A 13744-nucleotide genomic window follows, 5' to 3' on the forward strand; every position below is an offset into this window, starting at 1 on the left:
ATTTCTAAGGATAAGCAGAAATGTGCCAATTCTTGTAAGAACCGAGAAACCAACAAATTTGCCTTGCCTGTGATATCTGATCAGATGCTGAACATTCAGATGTTTGATTACCTCTTGGTTTGCTCACATGTGGACTGAGATGAACATCAGTTGACCCTTAAGAGTTGAGAATTAATAAATACACTTGTACTCAAAAAGCTAAAGGCTAACATCTCTAGGATCTTTCTAGGGGTCACATAAACCAAACCCCATGTAGAGCTTGGATTCCTGGCAATTGGAATAAGGACACACAAGCTACTCTGTCCATGCAGCCTGGGACCTGCAAGCATTTTCCACCTAGGAGTAGCAGAACAAGGGCCCTCAGGCTCTAGATTCAGATTCTGGCTGACCATTGTGAGCTCTGTATCCTCAGGAAAGTTACTTAACCTTTAAGCTTCCTCAACTAACATATGAGGACAATGATACCTACCTCCAAGAATTAGTTTAACAATTAAATGAGATACTGTGATTTGCTCAGCACAGTATCCGAAACATGGTAAACGTTCAAGAAATGGTAATGCTCACTACTATTACACAACTGCAGCTGGCTTTCTCTTATTTGTTCTCAACCATCCATGTGCTATGAGTAAAACGTGGAGCAAACTGGGGAATGGTGGGACCAGAGAAACTGTGACCCTGTCACTCCTGTTCTCATGGCCAAGGATATAAGGATCAACACCAGGAGTTAAAAGTATATTTCTAGTCTAAATTCTAACACTGATGTCATTGCTAAGGTTTGTGTTTGCCTGGTTTGATACAAACAGATTAACCAAAAAGAATATACGTCTCCCTTGCATAAATATTTAACAGCAAATGTAGGTGCGCTCAGTGATACTTTAAGGGTAAATTGGCACTCCCTTTAGAAGCAATCGGCCACTCAGGTTAAAATACAGATGGTTTTCTTCCACTGCACTGAACATAAAATTATGCAAAAAGGAGGGAAAGTGAGACCGTCATGGAGGGGTTTAGCTCTTTAATACATCTCCCCAGTGTCGATTAGCAGCATCTATATTTAGAGTGAGCTGAGCCCACACATAGATTATGGCGCAGGCCAGTATTTACCTGATGGTGCTGGTTCCCAAAAAGGTGTGGGTGACAGCCAGGTATAAAAAGGACATCAGCTAGGAGAAGATAGTGGCTCCCTTCAGGGGAAACACCTGCCCTTTTCTAGTCCCAGAGACCTCAGTAGGAGCAAGTTTAAGAGCCATTCTCACTTAAACATCTCCATACAGAGGGCGACTATACGAGTTGTTGTCCAAAAGGGACACAGTGGAGAGCTGCACTGTCCAGTAGTCCTTAGCCAGTGTGGCTAAGTTAATTAAAATGGAGTGAAATGAAAAATTCAGTTCCTTACTCCCACTGCCCACATTCCCAGGGCTTAGCAGGCACACGGGGTTGGTGACCATCACAGCAGACAGGACAGAGGTAGAACATTTCCGTCATCATGGAACTTCTGGACAGCACTCCTGGAGGAAGGGGCGCTCACCAGGTGGGTTGCCTGGCTGACAGGTGGGAACTGGAACCATGCCCCAGGTAAGCTGAGACATGTGGTCACCCTGTTCTTATGCAAGTTATTTGACTTGGGCCTGAAGCAGATGGGTATTTAAGAAACCAACCCATTTTCCAAAGCAGACAGCAACTGCAAATTCACAGTATCAGAAAGCACGTCATGCTATGAGGAAGGATGCTGGTACGGGGAGCTTCTGGTATCCAATGTCTAGTGCTGTCCAATAGAACTTTCTGTAATGATGCAAATGCTCTATAATCTACCCTGTACAATACAGTAGCTACTAGTCACCAGTAGCTAGTGACTAGTCACGGGGGCCCCTGAACACATGAAATGAGGCTAGTGTGCCTAGGGCGTGGATTTTTCATTTCATTCATTAATTAGACACCTGTGGCCAGTGCCTACCAATGGGAAGACATGGCTTTCACAGCTAAACTATACACTGGAGAGGAGAAATCTGAATTCTTCTCTCCAGGTTAAGTTGGTTCTGGAGCTCCCTAGGGGCTGAATGAGGAAGCACAAAGCAGTATTGAGATAAAGCAAAATGAGCTGACAGTTTCAGGGACAAAACGGCACCCTACCTCTTTATTTGTGGAGGCTTCCGCAGGGTCACTGGGGTGAAGAGGTGTACTCGATGACTCGGCACCCAGGGGTGAGGAACTGCCAGGAGATGGAGACTGGAACACAGGGAGAGGAGAAACAAGAGTGAGAACCCAAAGGATCTGGTGAATACCCAGCTGGGAGGAAGGAGCGCAGAGAGAAAGCGAAGCTGGACGCAACCGAGCGAGCATGTCCGTGGGTACGTGGAACCTCTGTGCTTTTCAACCCTTCTTTCTCAATTTTTGCTGCGCTTTCAATAGAGCTTTTATAGCTCTGGGTCGTTTTGCCCCTTAGGCCAACTGTTGAAAGACAATAGAGAAGAAGTCGAATATCAAACTTAAATTCCTAAATAAACAGAGCTAAGGGAACCACACAAATATGTTTAAAAATTATTTTCTTACTGAATGATGCAAATACTTAAGGTGTCGAACATCTTATAAAATCACCCAGGTGACATGAAGGGAAAAGCAAAAATTAAAATGCACATTTTTTAAAGAGACTCCTGGGACTAATTTTTGATGACTGGAAATCACACTACCTGTTAATTTTCCTCATTAGTTCAGATTAGGAATATTTTGTCTGATTTAATCCACAAGCCGTTGAAATTTGAGAGACATTTCAGCATCCAAACAACATAACCTGGGATGAACAGTTCAAAAATCCTTTGTCAAATAATGTGTTTGAAAATAAGGCAGAGAAAAATAGGTTCCGGAAAAATGGTCCCTGTCGGGTACGGTAGGGTCTCAGTTGAGGGGGCCCCATAGCCTTGTACAGTTGGGCCCTGCCAGAAGGGATCTGAAACTCCCAGATCCGCACACACAGCAGGTGCTCCATAAATACCTGCTGAGTGGATGACCAAATAAAGCAAGCAATCATGCAGATGGGACTGATACAGGCCTTAAAAACACTCCCCAGCTGATACCCAGATATTTCTGCATGCTCCTGAAATGTTGGGATATGAAGGGCATCTTCAGGTGCACCCCAGGGATGTTTAAGAATTCTGCCATGCTGGTCCTCTGGGAGTGGGGACGCACTGCCTCACCACTGCTGGTGGTGTCTGACAGAGGCAGAAAACAAAGAAACCACACAGGACGGATTCTCAGGAAGCGTGGGAATGAGAATGCAAGGAGGAGAGTCCTGGGCAAAGAAAGCCAAATAACCCTAGGGCTTGCTTGAACCCGAGTCTGATCTTGACACTGGACCCCTTGAGGAAGCGGAGGCCCAGACATTAGCAAAGTGTCTGCATGGAGAGGGAGAATGTTTCACACAGCCATGGTGTGGGGGTGGGGGGAGCATGGTGATAGACAAGGGGGACCTCAGTGAGCCTTGTGTGAAATAAAATTAAAAAAACACCAATGGGCTGGGTGAGCTGGCTCACACCAGAAATTCTAGCATCCTAGCACTGTGGGAGGCCAAGGTGGGAGGATCACTTGAAGTCAGGAATTTGAGACTAGCCTGAGCAGAGCAAGACTTTTTCTCTACTAAAAATACAAAAATTAACACCTACCAGGTGTTATGGTAGGCGCCTAAAGTCCCAGCTACTTGGGAGGCTGAGGCAGGAGGATCGATTGAGCCCAGGAGTTTAAGGTTGCTGTGAGCTAGGCTGAGGCCATGGCACTCACTCTAACCTGGGCAACAAACAGAGTGAGACTCTGTTTCAATTAAAAATTTAAAAAATCCATCTTTTCCAAAAAGTCTGAATTACAGGAAATATAGGGGGACACCAGATACACAGAAAGGTGATGCAGTGAAATTCATTTTCATTCAGACTAAGGAGTTATGCAACCCTACTCTACTGCTGTGAGGCCTGGATTTGTTTCCTGTGACCCCATATACCTAATTCTGGGCAGGGAGGTGAGGACCAATGAGCCCTTTAAGTATTCACATGCAGAAATCAGACCCTCTGCAGTAAAGCCAAGAGGGCAGGCTCTGATAACAGCAGCCATAAAGAACCCAAGCTCCACAGCCCCTGGCCACAATAAAGTAGCCCTGTGTGCCTTTAAAAAGAAACACACAAGATCTTTCATTTGGCACCCTGGAGAGCTGGTGGGTACTTAGATTTAGCTCTATGTTTGGCTTACTCAAAATTAATGTAGTAAAGTCTTCGTGAGAATTTAATGCCTTTGGATTTCCCTGCTTTTTCAAATTTGAAGAGCTTCCTCAGGTATTTATGGCTCTATATTTTCACCCCCAAGTAATATTCTCTGTCACCAAGAATTTAAGGGTCTCTAGCCCCTGGGGAAGCTAGTGCAGCTGGATATTCTTTAATTGCTTGGTTTTGAGGACTGTGCAACACTTTCATTTAAAGAACACCCCCCGAGAGTGTCTCACATGTACTATTTCTTTACTGCTCCGTATCTTCTAAAACTCATTTTTTTACAACCTGTGGGCACCAGGTAACCTTAGGATGATGTGAGAAGACTGGTGATCTGGGCAGTGGGGAGCAGTGCAGAGGGGGAGCTCAGATCCCACAGTAAAGAGAAGGGCCAAGTGCTGGGCGTCTGCCAAAGGATGCCGGTGAGGAGGCCCAAATGAGGTACTCCTGGGACCCACACCGACCTCAACAGGGATCACTCCTCAGCCAGCCGCTGCCCTATGCTCCTGCGCGTGCTTAAGCTCATTCACGGTCTCTTCCATTTGCACTGCAATTAACAACCTCCACCTAGAGATTCTCCCTCATTCTCTCCCATGTTCAATGCTTAATTCAAAAGCACTGGCCTGGCTAAAGTCTTCTCTGACTCCATCCACAGTGAGCTCCTCTCTGATGGCACATGCCTGGTGTGTAATTATCGGTTCACATGTATGTCCCTCCACCCTCAAGAGCTGTCAGGCAGCAGGGACCTTGTCTCTTTCATTTTCACGATCCAAGTCCCTGGCCTTGGCTCTTGTAATCAGTAGGTACTCAGTAAATGTTTGCTGAATAAATGATTTCAGGATAGTTCTAGCTTTAGAGTATGTTCCAATTTGCAGAGAAGCAGATATGGTGCACAACCAGTCAAGGCTTTTTGTGGTTATTCCACTGTTTGTGTGTAGAACATTCAATTTGCATTTTGAATTACCGAAATTGTCTTTGCCTGTGAAGGCTCTAACCTGGGCTCTAATGAAGTTCTTCGGAAGCAGAAAGTTGTCCCCAAAGGAGAGGACTTCATCTGGCGGAAGCCTACAAATCACCACACCATTACTGAAATGTCAAGGGTGGACCAACAACAAGCACCTTCGGACAGACACAGTCCCTGAGCAGCCTGGACAACAATGTTCGTATTTAGCTCATCTCCAATGCCTGCTTTAAAGGCCCTTTCACCCTCATCTCCAACTTCCACTGTGATGTACTTTTAACCGTGGACGAAAAATCAAAAGTTACATAATACTTTTTTACTTTCAAAGAATATATTGGAACAACATCTAGCCAATTTTGATAAATGTGATGGAAAAAGAAAAAATGATCACATATTCCTCTTGAGTCTCATGTCTTATGGGTTACTGGATGGATATTCAGTTTTAAGCAAGTGAGGCCATTTGCTTATGAGGAAGCAAATGTGGGATTGGGAATTCACCTGCTGCGTGTGGAGGTCTACCTAGGATGGAGTGTTCAGAGATGACTTATCCACAGTTCCCTTCTCTACATAATTAGAGGTGAGAACTTAAGCTCAAGAACTTGCCTTCTCCAGATTAGGTGCTAGCAGATTCTCCACATCTATGATCTAAATTTTATCATCACACCTCTGGGATTCCACAGAGCAGAGCTCTTAGCCTGAAGAGCTTGACATTCTTCACTGTCAAGATGAGAGATGTATTGTCCTGTCTACTGGCACTGGAGCCAGAGGCCTAAGGATGCAAAAGTATCCCAAGGGAAAGCCGATTACTGTAATTCTGATAGAACAATTCCTTGGGGCAAATGCATAGCTGTGGTGGGGGTGAGACAGGAAAGTAGCTTCAGGGACTTTTAGGCCATCCTTGTAGGGGAGAAAAGCAGCACACAAATAATTATTATTCACTTCTTCCTTCAGCAGATTACCTTGGAGCCTACCTGTGTTCCTGACCCTGGGCAACAAAACAAAGGGGAAGGAGATGTGTTTCCAGAGAATGGGAGGAGGCAGAGGTGTACAGACAGGGCTGTGGCAGGGGGCTGGGGCATTAATCTGTACAGTGGGGGCGCAGAGGGGAGGGTCGTGTGTCAGGCAGGGCCTCAGGGAAGGTGGTGCTTCAGCTGAACCCTGAAAACTGTGCAGGATTCATGGAGTGGCATAGGGTAGGGAATAGAGGCAGGGAGGAAGAACAGCATAGCTCTGGCAGGGCGATGAGAGAGGGGCTAAAAATAGAAAAATTAGCCAGGCATGGTGGGACAGGCTTATAGTCCCAGCTGCTTGGGAGGCTGAGGCAAGAGGATTGCTTCATCCCAAGAGGTTGAGGTTGCTGTGAGCTGTGCTGCCATGACACTTTACCAAGGGCAACAAAGTGAGACTCTGTCTCAAACACCCCCCGCCCCCGCCCACAGTCATAAGCCTTCCAATAAGTCTAGTCCAAAGAGTTTGATGACTTGGTACCACCCCCCCAAAATTTAAAAAAACTAAAATAAAAGGAACTTGGTCCTTAATGCAGCAATGTTGAGAGGTGGGACCTCTGGGAGACGACTGGATCATGAGGGAAAAGCCCTCATGAATGGATCATTCTACTCACGGATTATTGAGAAAGTGGGTTAGTCATCACGGAATGGGTCTGTTATAAAAGCCTGTCAGCCTGGCACTCGTGAGCACCCTCCTGCTGTGTGATGCCTATGCTACTGCAGGACTCTGCAGAGTCCCCACCAGTAAGAAGGCCTACACTAGATACGGCTGCTTGACCCTGGACTTCCCAGTCTCCAATCTATTAAGAAATAAATTTCGTTATAAATTGCCAGTCTTAGGTATTCAGTTATAGCAATAGAAAACAGACTAAGACACAAGGCCAGTGCCCACTGAACAGCCCTCTTCTCCAAACCCTAGAATCGACCTATCTGGTCTACATCGTTGTCAACTGGACTCTGCTGACTATTGGGACCATCTGGTATCACGAGGCAAAAGCTAAACAAAAACAGCAAATAGAGTGCAGAGAAGTGCAAATATTGCAAAAATAAATAGATAGCAGAATTGCATAAAGTAGATGAAGGTAAACTTGGGGAATTGCTCAAACCAGCTACTGACAATGGAGGAGTTAGCAGAGCTGCATCAGTCAATTAAGAAGCAACAAATGGAAAGAATGATAGCATCAGAACATCGGAGGTGCTCTGAAAGAGAATGACAGGGGTATGGAGTAATTAGGAGAAGCCCTTAGGAAAAGTGAGTCAGCCGTCAATATTTTTCCTGAAATGGTTCTCTTTATGATTGTAATAACCATTTCTCATCATGCCCCCAAAGTCACATGTGAACTGAAGAAGGTTATTTTACTGTGTGATTCAATACCTTTTTGGTGGGGGAAAAAAATTCAAACAAACTAAAATACACACTAAATCAACATAAAATCAATACTATTCCTTTGTTCTAAGAAATTGCATGTAGTTGGAATTATAACTTACCGAGGTGCTGTTAGTCAAAAGACAGACTAAGATTTTGTTTCTAATTATAATTTTTAGTATTTTTTTCAAGGTAAAGGTCTACCCAATCTTTTCTTGTCCACACACATTCACTTTGAAATTTTGGTCCTTGTTTTAAGTAACTTAATTTGAAGGGACACTGTATAGGGATTCCTCGGGACACCTCCACCCCCTATGGTCAAAGTGTGACATGACAGCTGCCAAGACAGGCAGGAACAGAGAGCCCCAGAGCAAAGGGGAGGAGAGGCTGCCTACAGCAGCTGGGCCGGGGCCCTCCAGTGGAAGTGACACAGAATCCTTCTCAGTCACAGTGCCCAGGACCCAGAAGAGCCTGGAGAACAAAGACTGTTGGTTGGCTGAAGTAAAAAACCAACCAACAAACAAAAAAACAATAATCAATTCCTAGCCTTCAAAACCACCATGAATGACCTGGCTCTCCAATAGGGTCCATTTTCAAAAGCATAGCATGACTATAGGGATCACAAGTTACATTTCTCCCTTGAAACAGACTTAATGTTTTAATTGTATATTGTGGCTGAACAAGTAAAACGGTAACTTAGGTTTCAGGACAGTGAAGTGCTTAAGTGCTCAAGCCCGTGTCTAGCAGACAAGTGTCTGAATTCTGGCTCTACCACTGTTGCCTCCGACCACAAGCAGGTTGTCAATCCTCTCGGGTCCTTTCTCAGAAATGGGGGAAAAAGTTGCTACCCATCTCCCGGGGTTGACTAGAGGATTAACTGCTCAGGGCCTGGGCACGTAAAAAGCACTCGACCAGTATTTGTAAGTCTTTTATGATTCCGACAGTTACAAAACTTATTTTGTCCCTCTGGGAGAGTGCTCACGAGGACAACACATACCCATGAGGATGTTTCCTCATCTCATCCTGTTTCCTTCTTATTAAAATTTTATCCATGCATAAAAATATAAGCAAACAAAAGGCTCCATAAAATCATACCAGAAAGCCTCTACATTAATTCATAAGCCCCAACACTCTTAATAGTATATTGGAAGGAAGAGCTCATTACTGGCTGAGGCTGGGGCTATATCCAACGGCTGTGTGCAATTTCTGGCAAGTTCATTATTTCCTGCGCAGGAAAGCACTTCCGAATATGTGGTAGGAGGGTGGAGAGGGATGCTATCATAGGAATTGATTTACAAAAGAGAACAACGTATATACGCGCTATCCTATTATTAATATATAGCACGGCTCATGCCTGACCTGGATACATCACTAATTAGGACATCTGGTGAAAGACCCCAGCCAGCTCTAGTCAACTTTAATGAGTCTTAGCACACGTTGGCCCCTTTCCTCCAAGGAAACTCAGTGACAAAAATTCTTTGCAATAAAAGGTAGGAGAAAACAATTCTCTAAAAATTATATGGTTTTGTCAAACTCATCTGGGAATGAATTATTTAGTAATTTCATGTATTTGAAACGACTCCTAGAACTTTAGAATAAGATGTTTGGGTTTTTTATTTCTCTTGAGGTGCCCAAATGCCACACATTACCGAGACCACAGCCCCAGGAGCTCATGAATCTCCTCGCTGGGGGCTTCTCGCTAAGCACCTGTTTGCGGCCATTTTAAACTCAGTTTTAAAAAGCTCTGAACAAGTCTTTCCTCAATTCAAAAATCTTTAGTTATTCCTTTTGCTTAGAGAGTAAATTTTAGACAATTTTCTTTGGCATTTAAGGCACTCTAAGAGTGGCCTTGATTCCCTGGGTATTCTCTACTGTCATTTCAAACAGAGCCACTTCTGTTCCGAATCAGTACATAACCTGCATGTTTCTGCTTAGTGCCTTTGTGCTAGCTCTTGTCTGAGCTCTACATGGGAGGCTCCAGGGTCCATTTCTATTTCAAACATTACTTTTCCTGCAGTCTTCCCAACTCTCCTAAATGAAAGGAATCCCTGAACACCACCGCCCCCAGCTAGGCACTGCAGCATGTATTCTATCGGTGGCATTCATTCTTATGCTACATTACTCTCTCCTTTGTACCTTATATACAAAGCATACATACACAGTTTAAGAAAGAAAAACAACTGTATATTTAATTTGTCACACTCATGTTTGACTTCTGCAATTACAAAGAGGTGTTCAATGAGACTTGTATTCATCTTTTAACAGTATACATTCATACCATTTTAATCCAGTTTTTTTCCTTTCTTAAAATGTGTATTTTTTTTGGTACCCTCTGTATTATCATACTGTAGGACAATATTTAATGGCAATATTTTAATAAGCACCATGAAGGCAGGATTTATAGTTCACTTACATGTTTTCCCTCTAAGTGACTAATACAGAGTCTCCCACAAATATCCAGGAGATCAATAAATGGGTTGAACAAATGGAAGGATACACAGATGCACAGACACCTAGCTTCTTGTGTCAGAGGAAAAAGGGAATGGAAAATAGGATTGTATATAGAGTAGGTCTGAACACACGCAGCCCTGCTCATAAGGTCACTGGTACCCACAAGCAGCTCCAGGTCCTTCACTGTTTTTTTTTCTTTTATTTTTCCCTTCTCTTCTCTTTTTCTTCTCTTTCCTCCTCTCTCTTCTCCCCTACCCCTTCTTCCCCCTTCCTGCCCTCTTCCCTTTCTTTCTTTCTTTTTTTTTTTTTAATCAACTTGACCTTGACTTCACTTTTTGATCATGGTCTGTGTCTCCCTTCTCTTACAGACACCGCCTGCAAGTCACACATCCTCACATGATCACAGTAGTACTGTGGATACGGTAGTGGGAGTAAGTGTTCTCAGAGGTGGCATTTCAGGCAAGCTGTACATGAGCACTTGGTCATTCAATTCCTTTCCAGCCTGAACATACTGGTACTGCTCCTTTTCCCATATGGAATTTCACAGGTAAGTTACACAGGGCAGGCCGTGGCACACACCCTAGTTCTGGTAAACTTCTGTTTTCAGACCGTGTGGGGCTTCTCGAGTTCCAGTGTCCTCGAGCAGCTTTTCCACTTACGCTATTGGGTTTCTGGGCTTCGTTTCTTTTCTCAAATGAATGTACCTGGGTTCTTTCACTGATCTAAGTTGTTTTAAGTTAACTTCATTCCATGTTGGAATTATAAAACTGACACCCAAATATATGATTATTTTCTTTCTTGCCCCAAGATAATGTTTGGGCTTTTGAAAATTGAAACCAGTTAAGAAATCCGTGATTAGTCACTCAATGGAAACGCCAGGATCGATGCTCATTGGTATTTCCTTAATGTGGTACAGTAGGAAGGTTTTCATAGGCATTGTTGGGGCATAATTATATCATTAAAATGATAACAGCCTGGGCTTAATGAAGTGTTTTATATACACATTTATAATGGATTCAATTAATACGAATGGAACAGTTCGAGATAACTGTCAGTTAAAACATTCCAACCACTTCTTTTCTCTATTTTCCCACAGGCAATGCCCTTCGGTTTCCAGCCCCAAGTCAGTTAAACCCATTTTAAGCTAGGGGGTAAAGACCTGTACCACCTGGTACCTTAGCGAGCCCTGCACAGCAGAAATCTCTCAAAGACCAAGGTCATCATTGGGACCACAGAAATAATTCATCTTATCAGCATCAAATTATTCTAAAAGCCATGTTCTCAAAGGCAAAACAATTAACCAATTAACCATAAACCAGAGTTATCTATGTAAGAATGAAACCACTTATCTGAGAAAGCTGATCTATAAGCTTTCTCCCTTTGAAATAGTCTCACAGTTTTTATGTGGACTGCAGTATGACCTGGGCAAATGAGGGAGCCTTTTATTCACTTCCTCATGTAAGTCCATGCATTCCTTGATTGTCTTCCCACACTTTTATTCCCAGGCTACTGGCCTTGAGCTCAGCGGGAGGAAAAAACCAAAGCCTCTCTTAATTTGTATGAAGAGATGCAGTTAAGAGCACACAAAGTGCTGTAATAACACATCACCTGCGAAGAACCATGACAGTGACCAATGATGCAAGGCGTGGCATGTGCCAGGCACTGTACCAGGCTACATTATACCCATTCACCAGCAAAGCAGCACCCCATGTGCCAGGTACTAATCTGCATTCATTTTTATCAGCATCACATAATCAAAAGACAAAACACAGAGCCTGGAAACTCGAGGCTTCATTGCCCAAAGTGAAAAGTGACATTTATCAGAGCATGGAGACCCAGAAAGCCGTGCTGACAGGGAGACACAACCAGCACAAGATCCTTCCAAGCACCTTTTCTAAGTAAGTGATCAAATAGCCTTTTCTCTCTCCTGGCACCTCCACCTTCCAAGCTGCAGGCACACTTGATTACATGTCCTGTCATCCTGGGGATGCCACTCTCCCCACCCATCCCTGCTGCGCTCAGTTACTCCTGCTGTCCAGGGAAATGCAGACAACAACTGACATTCTGGCAGGATGAGAACCAAAGCAAAGTGGCAAATATCATTCTGAAGCCTGAGGACTCACTTACCTCTCCTTCATGACACTCCAATTGGTACAGCCAAAAATTCTCCATCTTCCCAGGTATCTGAGCAGCCGGGCCAGCTCTAGTGCACACACCTGTGAGCTAAGGCTAGCTCCTGACCTCAGTGGCCGTTTGGAAGATTGTTTCCAGTGGTGTTAGATGCCCACGTCAATCATGCAACTGGTAACAGGAGATGTGCACCCTCCCAGGGTGTCCAACCCCTCCACGCTAACCCTTGGTGCCCGAGTGGCCCCGGCAGTCCTGCGTCATGGGGGGAGCATCGTCAGCTGATGCTTCTGAGAAGGGCCAGCTGCGCCTTCTGGCAGTGGTGCCTACTATTTCTGGGGAAAATAAACTTGGCTCTGAGGTGCTATCAGAAACTTTCACACGCTCCAAACTCTGCCACGTTTATAGAACCTGTGAAAAAGCATCCAGCTCATGTGGAAGGAAGGGGCAGGAGCTGGGGAAAAGTTTCTCTCAGGATCTGCGTCAGAATGTGCCCGGCATGTGGTGAGAGCCTGGAGAGCATCATGGCCAGCCAGGGGTGGGCTGCTGGGGCCAGGGAGGCCCTGTCACATTTACCAAGTGCCTCTGGTAGCCTTCAACTACAAACTGACTGAGGGGATGAGGCGAGCCAGCAGCACCAACACAGCAAAGTGCTGGCATCAACAGCCAGCATGGCTGGAATCAAACCAACAGATACGCCCAACTCTGGTTCACGAATTAGACCAGTGCAGACCAGGGGAAGGTCAAGCATGAGTAGAGCTGAACCCCAGGCAGCTCATGCACACAGAGGCAGCAGGGGGTTGTTCAGGCAGAAGACCAGTGTGGGAAATAGGGCCGGAGAGGGCACCCTCGGGCATCCCCTACTCTCTCCTCAGCGTTCTGGTGTTTCTGATCTCCTGCTGCCAGTCAGATTGCATCTACTATCGCCACATCGGTCTGATGCAAGGCCTGTAGCTGTCAGCCACCATTCAAGAAAGCCCTTTCAACATTGTGAGCAGTGCAGAAGGTTTTTCCCCCTAGTTTATAGCACTGGGTTTCTCTCAAAACACTTTCTTCTTTCCATCAATTATTTAAAAAGAGAAAAATCTTTGGGTGTTGATTCTCAAGTGTCTAAACTGAGCACTCCTTACCCTTTAGATCTTCCCTAGCTCGGAGCAGAGCCATTTTCCCCACTAGCAGTCTTGAAAATTGCATTTGTTTAGATTTATGAATGGCTGAGAACAGGGAGACTGAGGCCATTAAGAGTCTCCACTGTTAACATTTTCAGTTGTTAGCCAGAGAATGCCCAGCACACATTAGACTCAAAAATTGTTTGACAAAAAAACAAAACAAAACAAAACAAAACAAAAACAAAAAACCTTGCTAGGCCTTCTGGAAAGTCATAGAACACATGAACACAGAGAGAATTCTTTCCCTGGCTCTTTTGTTTTCATTGTGTCTTCCCTTAAATGTTGATCCTGCACCTGAAACCTGCTTAATTATTCACAACCACCTTCTCCATGCCTCATAAATAATGGATGAGGTTTGTGATGGAAAACTTCACCAGCAGGGAGAAGGCAGTTGAGATGGGAGCATGAAGAATAGGATCCTC

General features: G+C 44.6%; 1 protein-coding gene across 1 annotated transcript in view; it reads right to left on the minus strand.

Moving 5' to 3' along the window:
• APBA1 (amyloid beta precursor protein binding family A member 1) overlaps positions 1 to 13744 on the minus strand; it is a 226411-nt gene that overhangs the window by 36311 nt on the left and 176356 nt on the right. The window contains exon 3 of the mRNA XM_003782933.2: positions 2128 to 2223. Within this exon, the coding sequence (XP_003782981.1) occupies positions 2128 to 2223 (96 nt within the window). The remainder of the gene's footprint in view (positions 1 to 2127; positions 2224 to 13744) is intronic.

Source organism: Otolemur garnettii, unplaced genomic scaffold, assembly GCF_000181295.1.
Source record: "Otolemur garnettii isolate 467f Iridium unplaced genomic scaffold, OtoGar3 scaffold00006, whole genome shotgun sequence".
NCBI classification, from domain to species: Eukaryota; Metazoa; Chordata; class Mammalia; order Primates; family Galagidae; genus Otolemur; species Otolemur garnettii.